At 45.6% G+C, this 15424-nt stretch overlaps 1 protein-coding gene across 10 annotated transcripts in view; it reads right to left on the bottom strand.

Annotated features, from left to right (window-relative positions):
• Positions 1-15424, bottom strand: part of AKAP13 (A-kinase anchoring protein 13) — a 316668-nt gene that overhangs the window by 131333 nt on the left and 169911 nt on the right. For all 10 annotated transcript variants that reach the window (XM_061158636.1, XM_061158639.1, XM_061158640.1 and 7 more), the window contains 2 exons: positions 12368-15386; positions 8451-8584 (listed from right to left, as the gene is read on the bottom strand). In XM_061158636.1, coding sequence (XP_061014619.1) covers positions 8451-8584; positions 12368-15386 — 3153 coding nt within the window. The remainder of the gene's footprint in view (positions 1-8450; positions 8585-12367; positions 15387-15424) is intronic.

The following is a 15424-nucleotide window of genomic DNA, read 5'->3' as shown; positions in this document are numbered from 1 at the left end:
CTGACTCAATGGACATGAGTTTGAGCAAACTCCGGGAGACAGGGAAGCCTGGTGTGCCGCAGTCCATGGGGTCACAAAGAGTCGGACATGACTGAGTGAACAAAACAAGGTTTCAGGTGTCCAAATGGGTCTGGGAACATACACTCCACAGATAAGGAGGAACTACTGTTTATTTCACATAAGTGAACGCTCCAAGTCAAATTTAGACATTCAAATAAATATTTTCCACAATGTCCACTTTGGGAAGCTATATACTTATTTTAATTATTCCTACCGTAAGTAATTCAAACAGTTTCAGAAATCTTCTAACTATCTCAATAGAAATCTAGGAAACAAAGACAAAAAATCTATTTCATTCTTATACTAACACTTTAGTTCAACTCCAAGCTCCAATCCCTGAATGACTAGGTTTTCAAAACTCTTCAATATGTATCAGGTCTGATGACTCAGGACAGAATGCCAACTGCTACACAGACAAGGAAGATCAATATTATAAACATTTGGCTTAGTTGGACTTCTTATTAAGGCTTGAACTGAAGACCTTTTAAATGTGCTCCTAAGAGTATTTTCTGTTCTGAACTTTATTTTTCCACCATCAATTAAAGAATACATGTGTGGTGCAGGCTTAAGACCACGTCACAATTCTTTGGGTCCACAAGCCAAGATGGGGGCACGTGGGATTCTCAGAATGGAAGAAAAGTGGCTATTATCACTGCACAAAAGAGGCAAAGAACGGAAATGTTTAAACAGAGAAACTACTCTTTCTAATTCCTACATGATTCACACACTACCAAACACTTCCATTCTTTACACATGCATGTGTGCTAAGGTGCTTCAGGCGTGTCCGCCTCTCTGTGACCCTGTGGACTGTAGCCCACCAGGCTCCTCTGTCCATGGGATTCTCCAGGCAAGAACACTGGAGTGGGTTGCCATTTCCTCCTCCAGGGGCTCTTCCTGACCCAGGGATCATCAAACCCACATCTCACTAGCGCCACCCGTGAATCTCTCCCCCCATTCTTTATATTTCTTTCGGTAAATGTTGCTTTTCAGCTTCCTAAATGGAAACAGGGGCATTTCTGGTAATTCTGAGATCTCCCAAGAGCTGAGCACACTGTGAGAGCAATAAAGAACCATCAAGCAGGGGAGCACATCAAAGGCTCCCTGGGCCCGTCTCTGCTTTCCAGTGAACATTCAGACAGCGAGCATCACAACAAGGTTACACTAAGGCGACGTCACCACATCCGGACAAGCAGGCCTCAGGAAGGACTCACCTGAGTTCTGTGAACTTCTCCTGCAGCGCCTTGACGGCACCATACGGCACAGCTCACATACGACAGCCACAGAGCGTGAGTGTGCCCGTGCATGCTTGCTTTATTTAACTGGACTGGGGGCAGGGACAAGATCTAACCTCTTTTACTTCCCTACATATTTGGTTTGGGTAGACTCCGGGAGTTGGTGATGGACAGGGAGGCCTGGCATGCTGCGATTCATGGGGTCGCAAAGAGTTGGACACGACTGAGCAACTGAACTGAACTGATACTCGATGCAATACCTTGAGAGGGAAAGGTACATTCACTGAAGGCTTACTAAATGAATAAGTGAGTTGAAATCAAAGCCACAGGCCCCATCACAAAGTTGAGCAGCCTAAGAGGACCAAGATACGATAAATCAGTTCCTCTGAACCCTTTCCTGGCTAAAGAATCCCACAGTGTGCACCTTCTATTCTTATGGTGGCCAACCGTAAGTTTCAAAAATGTAACTTTTAAGGCCTCTTCTTAAAACACACAATCAAAATCTAATCTGAGAATATAACTGTCCCAATTATGCACATTACCAAGGGACCCAAGCCTTTCTTCACAGATCAAACGGTCCCTTAAAAATATATGGCCATATACAATGGTATACTACTCAGCGTAACAAGAAATGAGTTTCTGCTAGTTGTAATATACATGAACTTGGAGGGAATTATGTTAAGTGAAGCTAAGTCCAACAAAGAAAAACACATACTGTATGACATCGTTTATATGTGGAACCTAAAAAAAAACTAGTGAATGTAACAAAACAGAAATAGACTCAACAGATACACAGAACAATCTGATTGTTATCAGAGGTAAGAAAGAAGGTGAGAGGGGCAAGACAGGGCAAGGGGATGGAGAGGTACAAACTACTATGTGTAAAATAAGTTACAGGACATAGCTGATGTTTTTATTAATTATAGATGGAACACAACCTTTAAAAATTGTGTATCACTGCTAAGCAGCTAAAATAAAGTATTGTACACCAACTGTACCTCAGTTTTTTAGACAAGGGAAAAATTATGCTATTTTGCTTTAAATTAAATCATTAAATTATATTCTTACATATATTTTCTATAGATATTACATTATATTCTTACAGATCACTAAATTATACTCTTACATGACGGAGCACACACACACATGAACTTACAAATATTATCTACAGATATTTTTACACTAAGGTTGCAGGTTTTTCCGCTTGTGGCTTTATGATCTGGGGTTCATCAAGGTGCTTCTTTCTGGCAACTATCTTCTCCAGAATACGTTATTGTTATTTAGTTGCTGAGTTGTGTCCGACTGGGCAACCCCATGGGCTGCAGCATGCCAGGCTCTTCTGTTCTCCACTATCTCCCAGAGTTTGCTCAAACATTTGCAGACATTTCTTGTTAACTATATGTCAGAAGAGACAACCGGAGCATCTCTAAAATTTCTGTATGAAAAAGCTGAGGAGTAAGTTTCCCTGTGACTAAAGCTAGCTCTGCATTTGGACCCAAAAAAGATAACTGGCAATGGGGGCAGAGGGACAGGGGTGCTGGTTCTCTTAGATATCAAATATACGTACAGAAGACTTACTGGCGAGGCCACTTTGCTTCTTCCTGGGTGACACACACACCACAAAACTCTATATGTAAATATGATAGCACAGACATTTTCAAAACTCCTTTTAAAAACTGCAAACTGTCAAATAACAAGATAGGCTATGTGAGCCATCTTGGGTTATTAGTGCTATGACCTGTCCAGTCAGTTACCAAATAGTCTGAGAGAGCTGCCAAAATTTTCTACAGCAGCTCAGCATAAAGGCTGTGAAAAGCCACACACGGGAAAAAAAAAAAAACAAACCCTTTTTAGAGACTCCTGGCCTAGGTACGGAAATGCAAGCTCGCCCCCTTGAGACAAGAGGAAGAAAACAGAACATAATCAAAGCATGGGGAGAATTCAACAAGATTTTAACCAAAAACAGTCTAACACTGCCCTTAACAAAACCATGAAGAAACAAATAATAACACTGTTGCAAAAATAATTAAGAAGGAAAATTGAGCTGATTTAACGTTTGGCCATGTGGTGCTTTTTTTTTTTTTTTTAAAGGGAGTGCTTCTGATTGGGGATTGTGTGTTAAATGAAGACTAGACTTTCCCAGTAACCTAATACTCAACATATGGGATTCTATAGTTGTGCTTGAATGTATTTCTTCTCGAGTGTTTGGCTGCTGGGCATCCTGACAAGACACTCTGGCTTGCTGAATTAACTCTTCCGTATGGCTAACAAGCTTTTGCAATGATCATTTGGAAAAGGAATTCTTACAGAGATATCTCAATGAACGAACAATACCTCCCTGATTAACCTGGCCACATGCTGAAAAGATCGACAGAGGACACGGAGTGTGCTGGTCTGAAGCACCAGAGCAGGCGAGTAGGAGTCAGAACTCCTTCCTGGCCTCTGTGGAGCATTTTCTCAAGGTGAATGGTCCCAGAGGCTTTCTGTTCTGGGCTCAATATTCAGTCATCTCTACACAGCATTCTTTAGGAAATAAGCAGCAGGTCTGGAAAATCTTAGTTATTTATTCAGCAAAAGCAAACTCTTTGGACAAATACCATCTTGATGGTATTTACCTACAGGTGAACAAATTATAATAAGAACACAAGACTTCTTTTAAAGCAAATAAAAGTAGGTGCTAAAGTAGTCAAAGGAATTTCTCCGGCTATCATTGAAAGCACGGGAGTATAACACAATGGTTTCAGAATCTTCATGTGTATATTCATCATTCAGGCCTGTTTGTTTAAAACACAAAAAATCAAAGTGAACTGAATTGCCCAGACGTATATCCTCAGGGTGAGTTTTCTGAAAACCACAGTGTCACAGAAACATTACCCAGACAGAAATGAGTCTAGCGGGCAGTTAACTAGCTGTGAAATGAGGCTAGTTGCTTAACTTTCCAGAAACCATTTTTTTCCTTCCTATTTCAGATAATCTTTTAGGTTCATTCAAATTTCTAAAGATCTCAGAACTAAAACAAGCACCCTATCTCCCAACTTAAATTAATGCTTGCTGCTACTCCTAAAGCTTTCATAACAATGTTCTAGAAGCAGAAACTGCGGTTTGATTGCTTTAGGGACCACTGTAAGTCACCAGTTACTTTAATGAGTAAAAAGGATACTGGAATATGAAGTTATGAAGCTAATTAAGAATGTTAAGCTGTACTTATTACATGTCGCGCTCTAAGTACTTGATAAATATTAACTCACTGGGGGAAAAAAGGACAACAAAAGGTAATCTAGAATCTTGAAACCAGTGATGTATGGAAGAAGGGATAATGATGAATATTTAAGTGTAACTAGTATTAAAGCTTTGGCAATACCTAGTAACAAACCATGAATATAAAATGATGATAAAATGACTAATGGGAATGGACCATTCGGTGTATAAAGCTGGGCCTCTGGAATTGTGAACTATTTTTGATTCAGTAGGGAAGTATCTGTCAGTACCACTTATCACATGCTGAGAAACCTGAAGCATTTAACATGCATGTGCCTTCTCTGCAGATACACAAGTACTTTCTCGATACTGCCCAATTCCTTTATGCATCCTTTACTCCTTATGCAAAACTATGTCCCCGGTTTTCAAGACAGTAGCAAAGCGTTAAGACACACAGATTTTTTCCTGTTTTACATTTGGAAGAGGTTGATTCAGAGAAACAATGAGTCAATGAAGCAATGACTGGTTTATTTCCAAGGGCAATACATAGACTGGGCATGTGTCTGAAAAACCAAATTAAATAATCCTAAATGAATGCCATTCCACCCTCGACTACAATCACAATCTCAGACTGCAAGGCCAGGCTCCAGAAGGTTAAGGCCAGAAGACGAACAGACTAAGGAAGCCGAGCCCTGGAGATACCCAGTCAAAAGACACACTTAGGAGAGACATGAAACTCTCTGCTTCCTCTGTGCGGTTTAGTAACAAGCTCTCCACAGGCTGAGACCATTCAGAAAAGAAAAAATTCTACTTGCTTTCTCTTTCTTTTCATCCACTGATGCACACATATTCTAAAGGCCAGGGGCCAACAGATTACCACCACCCGTTTTTGTACAGCACATGGGGAGAAAAAAAACACAGCAAAGAGCAGCTTTTTACATTAATTTTTAATGATGAAAGAAAAAATTCAAAAAAGAGTATTTCATGATATGAAATCATTTCACAATATGACATGATTTTACAATATGAAATGATTTCACAATATGAAATTCAAATTTCAAAGAAAAGAAAAAAAATTTTTTTAAATAAATTCAAATTTCTATGAAGTTTTTATCAGAACAGTCAGTCAAATGATTGTTTACAGGAGCCTGTGGCTGCTTTCGCATGCAACAGCAAAGGTGACTAGCTGTTACAGATACTGTACCTCCCACAAACTCTGAAGTATTTATTCTCTGTCCTTTACAAAAGTGTTTGCAAACTTCTCCAGGAAGAGAACATGCAGAGTTAGATGGGGAAAAAAAGGAGAAAATGCGACACAGGGAAAATGCAAAAATGTCTATGCTTCCTCCTTTCGATCTACAGCAAGGGAGGGCAGGTCAGAGGTCAGATTTCATGTCACTATTAAGAATGCTGTGAACACTAGACCTGAAGATCCTCACAAACTAAAAATCCCATCAAAGTATGTTTTCTCTAACTAAATGGAGTGGAGGCAGACACAAAGCAAAGACATACCCCAGCAACAATAGACAAATTACATGGTTCTCGAATCCTGAAGCTCCTTAGGATAAGCCCCCAGTAGGGAGCCTGGGGTAAGAGTTGGGGAGGAAGGCAACCCACTGGGCAGATTCTAGGGTAGAACCAAACTAGAAGCTCCCATTCTAGCATTCTAGCAGGCCCTGACCTTGAGCTAGCCAAGGGACTATTTGGGGGTCTACTTCTTCTATCTGCAAAATGACGCCTCATGCCCAACCAGAGGAGTGTCCTCTCTCGGCTTCTAAAACTGGAGGGAAAATGAGAAGAGGAAAGGAGCAACTTGAAGTCAGTCAGACAGAGGAGAAATATCCTATGCCAGCCCTTATATCTGGAGTCTAAAAAGAAATGATACAAATGAACTTACTTACAAAACAGAAAGCTACTCACAGACTTGGAGAAGGCACTTAACAGTCATCAGGGGGAAGGACAGGAGGAAGGGAGAGTCAGGCAGTTCGGGATGGAGACGTATTTAAAATGGATACCCAACAAGGACCTGCTGCCTAGCACAGGGAACTCTGCTCAAGGTTATGTGGCTGCCTGGATGGGAGGGGAGTTTGGGGGAGACGGATTCACACGGATGTACGGCTGAGTCTTTTCAATGGTCACCTCAAACTATCACAACATTGTTTACCAGCTATACGCCCAATACAAAACAAACAGAAACCCCAAACAAAACAGAGTTTTGCTTTCTCCTTTGTAATGGTTAAGATACAGTCAGGACAGAGCTATCCTCGTGAGAAAGCAAAGGGTCTGTGGCCAAGCCTCAGCCTGTACCCAGGACGCTAACCACAGGACTTCATGTGGAGGGTGAAGAAACAGAGGTGTCTGAACTCAAGGATGTGAGTTTCTTCCTTCCCCTTTTCAGGGGCTTCTGGAAACAAAGACACATGTTACCCACGCAGGGCGTGTTCTCTCTTCTTTCCCCAGGGGCAAAGCAACATTTGTCTGAATAATGCCTGCCGCACAAGTAGCCGCCCAGGCATTAGTCATGAGCATTATCGGTAATAAGGGGCGGGTGAGAACGGCCAGCACCTCCCTACCACTGCACTCCAATGAAATGAAGCTTGTTTATCCCAGTCCACACACTTGAAACAGTTTGGAAGGGTACCATTCTGTTTAGCAAACTGGGGTAATTCTATGAAAAATACTTAGCCCTCTGAAGAGCAAAAAAAACACACCCTCAAGTCTAGACAAGGATGGCTGGTTTTCTGACGGGCAATGTGACTTACTCCAATAACTTGATTTTCCAGCCAAAGATGTGTGGGGTTTTTTTCTTGTTTCTTTTTGTTGCTTTTTTTTTTAAAAAAAACAAGCATGGCATCTAAAGCTTAGAGCACTGTTCAAAAGTTTATAAGTTCTCTTGTTTTACAAGTTAATAGCTTCAAACAAGAACAATAATCAAGACTCTGAAAAATAAGTCATTTTTGAAAACTTACTGGATACTAAATATTGAATTACCACATGAGCCAACACAATAATTACTAAGCATATAAAAACATACGTCCATACAAACGGACAGTTTGTTAGCAGTTACTATTCACAACTATTCAGCCAAAAAGTAGAAACAATCCAAATATAGAAAAAAATATGGTACATCCATACAATGGGGTACTACTTGGTAATGAAAAGAAACTAAATACTGATCAATGTTACAGCATGGATGAACTTTGAAATAATACACTAAGTGAAAGAAATCAGTTACTGAAGGCCACATGTTCTGTAACTGCATTTGTATGAAGTTCTGGAAGAGGCAAATCCTTGGAGATGGAGAGGAGACTGGTGACTATTGACTGAGGTGGGTGGGGTGAACTGCTAATGAATATGGGTTTCTTTCTGGTGTGATGCCCATGTTATAAAGTTAGACAGTGGTGACTGTTGTCCACTCTGTAAACATGTTAAAAAAAACTACTGCACTGCACACTTTACCTGAATGAGTGAACTGTATGGTTATGTGAATTATGTCTCAATAGAGTTGTTATGAAAATCTAATAAATCTTTTTTTTAATCATTAAAAATGACACACTTCCTATTTCAGTCAGTACTGGGTTTCAAATTAAAATATCATCTTCGCTATCAGTTTCTATATAAAGAAAGAAGAGTCAGGTTTAAGAAGTGTCAATAGATCCCTTTTTGTGGTAATTCCCATCTTGAGACATGTTAAACCTCATGACAAGTTGGAAAGTCTTGTGCTCACAGGGAAAAAAACCTTTTTCATTACAATCTCCAAGGGATCGCTGCAGGGATCTAAAACATCCATTCTAAAACGATGCTGTGTAAAAGCCTCACCGCACCATGTCCACATTTGTATATTAGGGAACAAGGGAGAAGGGGAAAGACCCTACTGTGAATTTAAAAAATCCCCCAGATAACGCCACAGAGCAGACACGCAGAGCAGGCTAAACACATTTTGTGCTCGGACAGACTCACCGCCTGGGTCTTCGGGCCTTGTTTCACCTCCGGCGTAGAAGTTCTGTTTCCCAGAGCCGCCTCTTCAGAAACTGAACTCTCCCGCGTGTTACTCAGAAAATCCACTTCATCTTCAGCTTTCGTGTCGGGCATTTCTAGGGAGAGCAAGGTGGTTACAAAGTGCATTTGAAAAATTGATTCCCTGGCCTTTCTATTTACGCAACTTGCTCCAGGTTTCATGCATTTTGTTTGCTTTTGCCCTTTTTTTTTTTTTTGCATTAAACAGCAAGTATTGTTTGGGAGCTGGTGTCATTTCTGGCCCTTTGCTGAGCCCTGATCACAGGGTTGTATGGTTTTCTCCAGCCTCTGTGTGGGTTTGTAGCTAAGGAAAGATCTTGTTCAATGCCTACTGAACTTCCATTTTCACTATTTACTTTTCATGATGATTCTATGAGTGTGGTGCTTTTTGCACATGGAGTGAAAAACTTACAAGCTTTAAGGGAACCAATTAACAGCTACAGCTAGTAGTCATTCCATCTTATTATCACAGAGGCAAGACATACTTGCATACAACAAGAAGAAAAGAGCCGCTGAGAATGAGATAAAGCCTTTGGGCAGAGTCTTTTAAAAACATACTACACACACTCATCCACCTGAAGTATCCTGAACAAATGAGAATTTAACTTTTATTTCTTTCCAAACCAAAACACTCCAGCAGGACCTTTTCTTAAGGAAAAATTTCTCATGTTTTCTTTAGACTGATGCTCAACAGACTAAAGAGGAGCGGTTTTGTTACCTGACCACCATATGGTCAAGCTAATACAGGAAGGAAGAGATAAAATGATGCCTGAGACAAATTTAGGCTTTGACACTTTTTTTTAAAGGGGACTCTGATGGCTGAACAGTCAAAATTCATGTTGATAATCCAAATAGAACTATTATTTCGATTTCATTTTGAAAGTTTTCTATGATTATTAATTTAGTGACACGACTACTCTGGCAGAGAAAAATGTTCCCTACAACAGAGGGCACAGAGGTTTCTTTCACCAAAGAATAAATTCTACAGTATAGTATATACTTATTATATAATAATCAAGTATATTAAGACTATATTCTAGGGGTGGGAGGTGGGAGAGAGGCTCAAGATGTAGGGGACATATGTATACTCACAGTCGATTCAAATGGCAGAAACCAACATAATATTGCAACTATCTTCCAATTAAAAATAAATCTAAAAAAAGCACACTGTGACATGTGTAAAGCTCTACTTTAGATTTAGGAAAGCTACATTACTATAAATGAATACTTGTAAGTCTCCTTTCTTTGCCTTTATTTTTAATTACATGATTTTACTAGCAATTAAAAAAAAAAGGGCAAACGTTTTGTTGTCCAAAGAACGAAAATCTGTCTTTCATAATATGTGATTAAAATTAAAAAAGAAAAATCTGATAAGCAATCCCCTTAAATATTCCTTGATTAAAACATTTCTGAGTGAGTAGACAAGTTTTTTTTTTTTTTTTTTGGTGGGGGTCGGGGGACAGGTGTTGATTTTTATTTCATTTATTTAGAGATATGATTTCTCATAAATCCTTACTATCCTGATGATAATATCCATCACCTGAAAATATGTATCTTGGCAAGCAGCAACCAGTCACAGCAGTAAATAGAGATTACTGGGACTTGCAGGGTGCTGGCAGCCCCCACAGGACCGGCCTGGCTCATGCAATATTAACTTTCCAAAGCACTGCAGGCAATGCTCTTGATTATGTATCAGGCCCCATCCCCTCATTCGAATTGAAGGTATGTGATTCGCTCTTCCTGATTTCTATTTGGCTCTGCCGACGGCACTATATAATGAAAAACAGAGGCCAACGCTATGTCGGTCCTTCCAAACCAGCAGTTACACTGATGTCTGCCCACTTACAAAGCAGTAGGGTTAAATTCATAAGTGGAATGTAAACTTCCTAGAAAATACCCTTTGGTCTGAGATCACACTTGGGTGCTTTTTCTCTGGGGCAACGTGACCAGGGACTTTCCCCAGTACTGGCTATTTTCTGAAAAAAGCACCCATTGCTTCATCACCGGTTACTTCTCGCTGTCCTTGGAGGCCATGAGCATGGAGCCCACATGACTCCTCGGGGCATCAGGAGTAACTCTCCCACACACACCCACCAACTCCAAAACCACAGATGCCGTTAAAACTTGATTTCTGTCTCATTTCCCTTCCTACAGCCTTAAAAATCTTAAACATAATTCCTTGGCATCCTTAATATATTTGTGTACTACTAAAAATCAAAGTCTGAAACTCTTTTTGGTATCTACCTTTTCTCATAAGGTACTCTGGACACAAACCTTACTTAGTCTGTACTTACTTGGGTTAAATTCTGACTACTGAGCCGGAAAGAGAAATAATTCCAGCCCATGTGGCCAAAGACGCAGCACCCAAGTGAAAAGAACACAGCCGGGCATCGGCTTACAGCCACTCCCATTCTTCCAAAATGTCACCCTGCCAGGGCCCCCAAAATAGACCTGTTGTTGTGCCTTATTTTAAAAATTAGAGACCTTCTTATTTAAATCCTGAGATTGACAGTGACAGAAATTTGTTCATGGCTAACAATCCAAGATATTAAGAAAACAAAAAGCCTGAAGCCACCAAAACTACTACTTGGGTTTCTTAAATCCCTCAACTGGAAAAACAGATGATAAACGGTTAAAAACCCTTTATCAGGAAAAATGGCCACTGTGTTTAAACGGCTCTTTTTCCAAAGCAACTTCTTTCCTTCTTCTGTTCGTTCATTTCTCTTCCTGCCCCACCCCCGCAACCTCTTAACACATAACTACAGTAAAGCAGTTTTTCAAAAATTAGAAGGAACTGCAAAAACAATCAGATGATAAAAACAAAACAGGCTTCTTACCTATGAGAATCTGGGGACAAGCATGGAGATAGATCCTCTGTCTATCTCTGGTAACAGGTGGTGGTCTCAGAGTGTGAGCTCAACTGACCTTGAACGATGTCAGGAGGCAAGACCCAGTCTGACTTCAGTTTAAGCCTCAGCCCTCAGTAAGAAGTTCTATTCGGCTGGTCTCTTTCCACCGAGCACCAGAGGCTTCTCTTTGCTCTCTCTGGACATGGTTACCCGCAGATGGAACCGGGCTGCTGCCGTGTGAGCAATCTGCTTGCTGCAGCTGCTTCACCGAGATAAGCAGATACAACGTCTGCCCTGTGACAGTGGTGCGGCAGACCAGGCTCGGGCGGAAATCCTGTATCCTAGGCCCTGCGCTGCACGGGGTCCCCAGTTCCCAGACGGCTGGCTGCCCAAGAGCCACCGGCAATGGAACAGGAGGCCTGCTCCTCAGGCAGGAAAAGTAGGGCGTTCCCTTCCCCCCAGGCTCCACCAATGACCTAATGCCACCATGTGGGATGCTGGGCCATCGGCTGAGAAAGATACTGCCAGCGGTTCTGAAACCACCCTGACTCTAGATGTGCTCAGGACACAGACTAGGACGGTGGGCAAAGAAAGGGAGTTTCAGGTTTAGAAATAAAACAGACCTTGTCGGCACTGTGTGTCACGGTTCTCGAGAAAAAGGACTAAGACACGTGACTCAAAACATCTGCTCCATCCCTTTATCATTTTGGAGCACCTGGGATCTCAGTACTGTTTTCCAGGTTAGGAAAGTTGCAGCTGCTCCAGTGGGACAGAGAGAGCATTTATAGGTTCTGAGCTATCAAGCCCGGGCTCTGGAATACAGGAAGCAAAATCTGTCCCAGTCTGACATGACGTGTCTCTCCGGATGGTGTTGACTGGTAGCCTGGCAACCGACCCAGTGAACACACGGCCTCTGAACAGCAGCGACACTTGTATTTTTACCAGCACATCCCAGAGACTCTGAAGGGAATCTATCCCTCAGGTAGTTGCTTTGTACTCTGTGTGGCTTACCTGTCTCTGGTGCAGGTCCTTGGACAGGCAGAATCATCTCTGGCTCCTCACTTCCAGCAAAGCACTGCTCAAGGCTCCCAGAGGCTTCTCCGCCACCACTGCTCACCGGCGGGGTCTCCGCAGGCTGCAGGGCGCTCGTCTCCCCGGCGGAAGCAGGTGCTGTGGGCTCTGTCCCTGGGCCCGCCTCGGGAGGCCTGGGCGGTGACCTGTGCCCGAGGGCCCCCCCTGTCATCAGCGCTCCGGAGGCCTTGACTCGCTCTATGACAGAATCCACGATGCGGCTGGCAGCCTCCTCGATGGAGTCGGCACCCTCGGGCCGATGCAAGGCTTTGGTGGAGACGGTACAGGGCAGAGCGGGGGCACCCCTTGCCTCACCCGAGGGCCCCATTTCTGGGGGGCGCTCTCCACCTACAGGCTGCAGTGGGTCGTGATGCGTCTTACTGTCGCCCTGGGCCTCCTGCGGGCCAACAGAGCCACAGTCTGCTCCCTCCAGCTTCTTCTCCCCACCCGGAGGCGCCACCAGCTCTGGGGGCGTGCTGCCCTGGGGGTTAGTCACACCTGTGGCTGGTGAAGCTCCGGGCAAACCCAGGATCATATTCTCCTCTTGGCAGGACAAGGTGTCTGGGGCGTTGTGAGATATATCCTTTGTCCCAGCCCCGAGGGCTTCTTGTAGACCATGAACCCGGGCATCGTCCAGCACTGCATCTCCACTCACCTCACAGCCGGCGCTCTTCCCCAGAGATGGGGTGTTTTCCACCTCAACATCTGGAACTGAAGAAGCTGGACTGCAGTTCGGCGCCTTGGGCCCACCTGCTAACAGATCTGGCGCCGGCGCTGAGCTGCTCGGCTCTGCACCTGGGGCGTCCTGGCTGGAATCAGCAGCCAGACCGGCTCCTGGTGGCACCAGGCTGTGTGTGGCCCCACCTCCCGTCGGCCGGGAGGCTGCTGGGGCCACTTCCTTGTTGGGTTTAGTTTCTGCATGAAGACGGGCCAAGGGTGTGCCCGGGGAGCTGCCGGGCTGCAGCGCTCTGTCCTCTGCACAGGCCGCTGCGCCGGGCTCTTCAGGGACCCCCGGGGCCTCTGGCGCAGGAGGCGGTGGTCTGCACTCTCCCCGCGATGCTCCTGAGCAGAGAGGGCCGTCCCCAGTGGCGGGACAGGTCCTGGCTTTACCCTCGCCTCCTGGGCCCTCAGGAACCACCTGAGTTTTTCCTCCTTCAGTCGCAGCGGCCTGACCCCCAGGAAGCAGGGCGGAGGCGGTGGTCCCCTCGACGGCCAGGGTTTCGGGGGCTGCTGAGAGGGAGGGGCGCTCCTGCTCCCCAGCGAGTCCTCCGGGGCCGGCGTTCCCCATGCCGGGCGGCGGGTCTAGGGCCGCGGGGGGTGGGCCCAGGGCCGCCGCGCCGCCCTCTGGAGGCTGCTCCTCCGGACGTCTCGCGTCTCCGTCAGGCCCATCTCCACCATCTGTGTGTGGTTGGAGGGCTGCTCTTCCCTTTTCACTCTGGGAGGGGACGAGCGAGAGTGCGTCATCTTTGGTTACTGATTCACTGCCGGGACTGCCTGCCAGAGAGAGAGTCCCGCCTGGTGTCACAGCCGGGCCTGACGCCCCTTCTTTCTCAGCCTTGGGGGGAGCGGCCTGCGGGTGTGGAACCACCTCAGCTGGATCTGCTGACGATGTCTCCACTTTCAGAGCTTCTCCTTGGCTTTCTTTATCTGAAACTTGGAGAGAAGCCTCCACACGTTCTGGGGTGTCCGGGGTGATCTGGGTGGAGCTGGCCTGTGGGCCGCTCGGGCAGCGGGCAGTGGGCGGGGGCCGTGTGCCGAGCTGTCCTGTGGTCGTGCTCTCAGGCTGGGGGGCTGTGTCGTCACGGTGTTCTGCAGGCGACACACCACTAGACGTCCCTCTGCTTGGCTGACACTCAGGGGCTGTGCAAAGTTTATCACCCCCAGCTGCGGAGCAGATGGGTGACTCGCTGTTTTGGCTGTGACCACCAGATGACTCCACTTCTGATTTCGGGTTAGGCGTCACATCTTTGTGCGGCCCGGGCAAGGTTAAATCAGAGGGCGACCCTGGCGCACACACGCTGGCCAAGGGAGTGTTGGGTTGGAGCCCTTCTGAAACCTCGTCGCCTGCAGCAGCTGGAACTAACTGAAGATTCTGGGCTCCTGGAGTGTGAGCACTCTCTTCACAGCTTTTAGAAGTTTCGGTTTCTGCAGTTTGGTCAATGACAGCTTTGCCATTACTAATGGCAAGTATCGATTCTGCAGGTTTGTTAGCATCCAGGGGACTGGCAGCCAAGACACTGTCTGGAAGGCTGGCTCCATCCACAGGCTCGTCTGCGGCTTTTCCGTCAGAGGCTCCAGCCGTGCTGATACTGGAGTCCTCAAATCGTTTCTTCATACTCTCTTCCACTTCAAGCATGTTCCCCATGATGGCGGCATCAGGGTGCATGAGACCATGTTCCCCTTCTCCTGCAGCCTCGGGGGCGCTGGCACCTGCTGGCGAAGCGACCACCAGCTTGCCTCCAGAGCAGGCCTGGGCCACGGCCCCCTGCAGGATGCTGCCTGGGGACGCCAGGTCGGTGGCCCCTGCCAAAAACGTAGTTTCGTCGTCTCTGACTCCACAGGACGGAAGGCCTTCCGGGCCCTCTCCTCTGCCATCAGGCAGGCTCTGAACGCAGCTGTCGGGAGCAGACGCCGCTCCAGGGTCTGTCGCAGGCGCTGGCCCCACCTCACCTCCTGTTCTCGCCACGCCCGTGCTCCTCTTCCTGCAGGAAGGGTCTGTGTCCTCCTCCGTGGCCACACCTGGCAAATCGCAGGAGCCCTCAGTCTGCCCCACGGTGCTCCCCCGGCAGCGCTGACAGCTCTCGGCAGCTCCAGGAGAGGCAAGCTGCAGGCTGGCTGTGGGCTCGGACACGCAGGGAAGAAAGTGACCATCTGCATCCTGGTCATGGGGGGGACCTGAAGGGTCCTGTGCTGTCACCGCTGAGGGTGTGAGACTGTCCATCTGCTTGAGGTTTGTTTTCTAGGAGGAAATAGAAGATGTTTTTAAAAAAACTGACC

This window comes from Dama dama, chromosome 13 (genome assembly GCF_033118175.1).
Source record: "Dama dama isolate Ldn47 chromosome 13, ASM3311817v1, whole genome shotgun sequence".
NCBI lineage: Eukaryota > Metazoa > Chordata > Mammalia > Artiodactyla > Cervidae > Dama > Dama dama.
The sequence above is the reverse complement of the archived record's forward strand: the minus strand, read 5'-3'. Positions and strand labels throughout refer to the sequence as shown.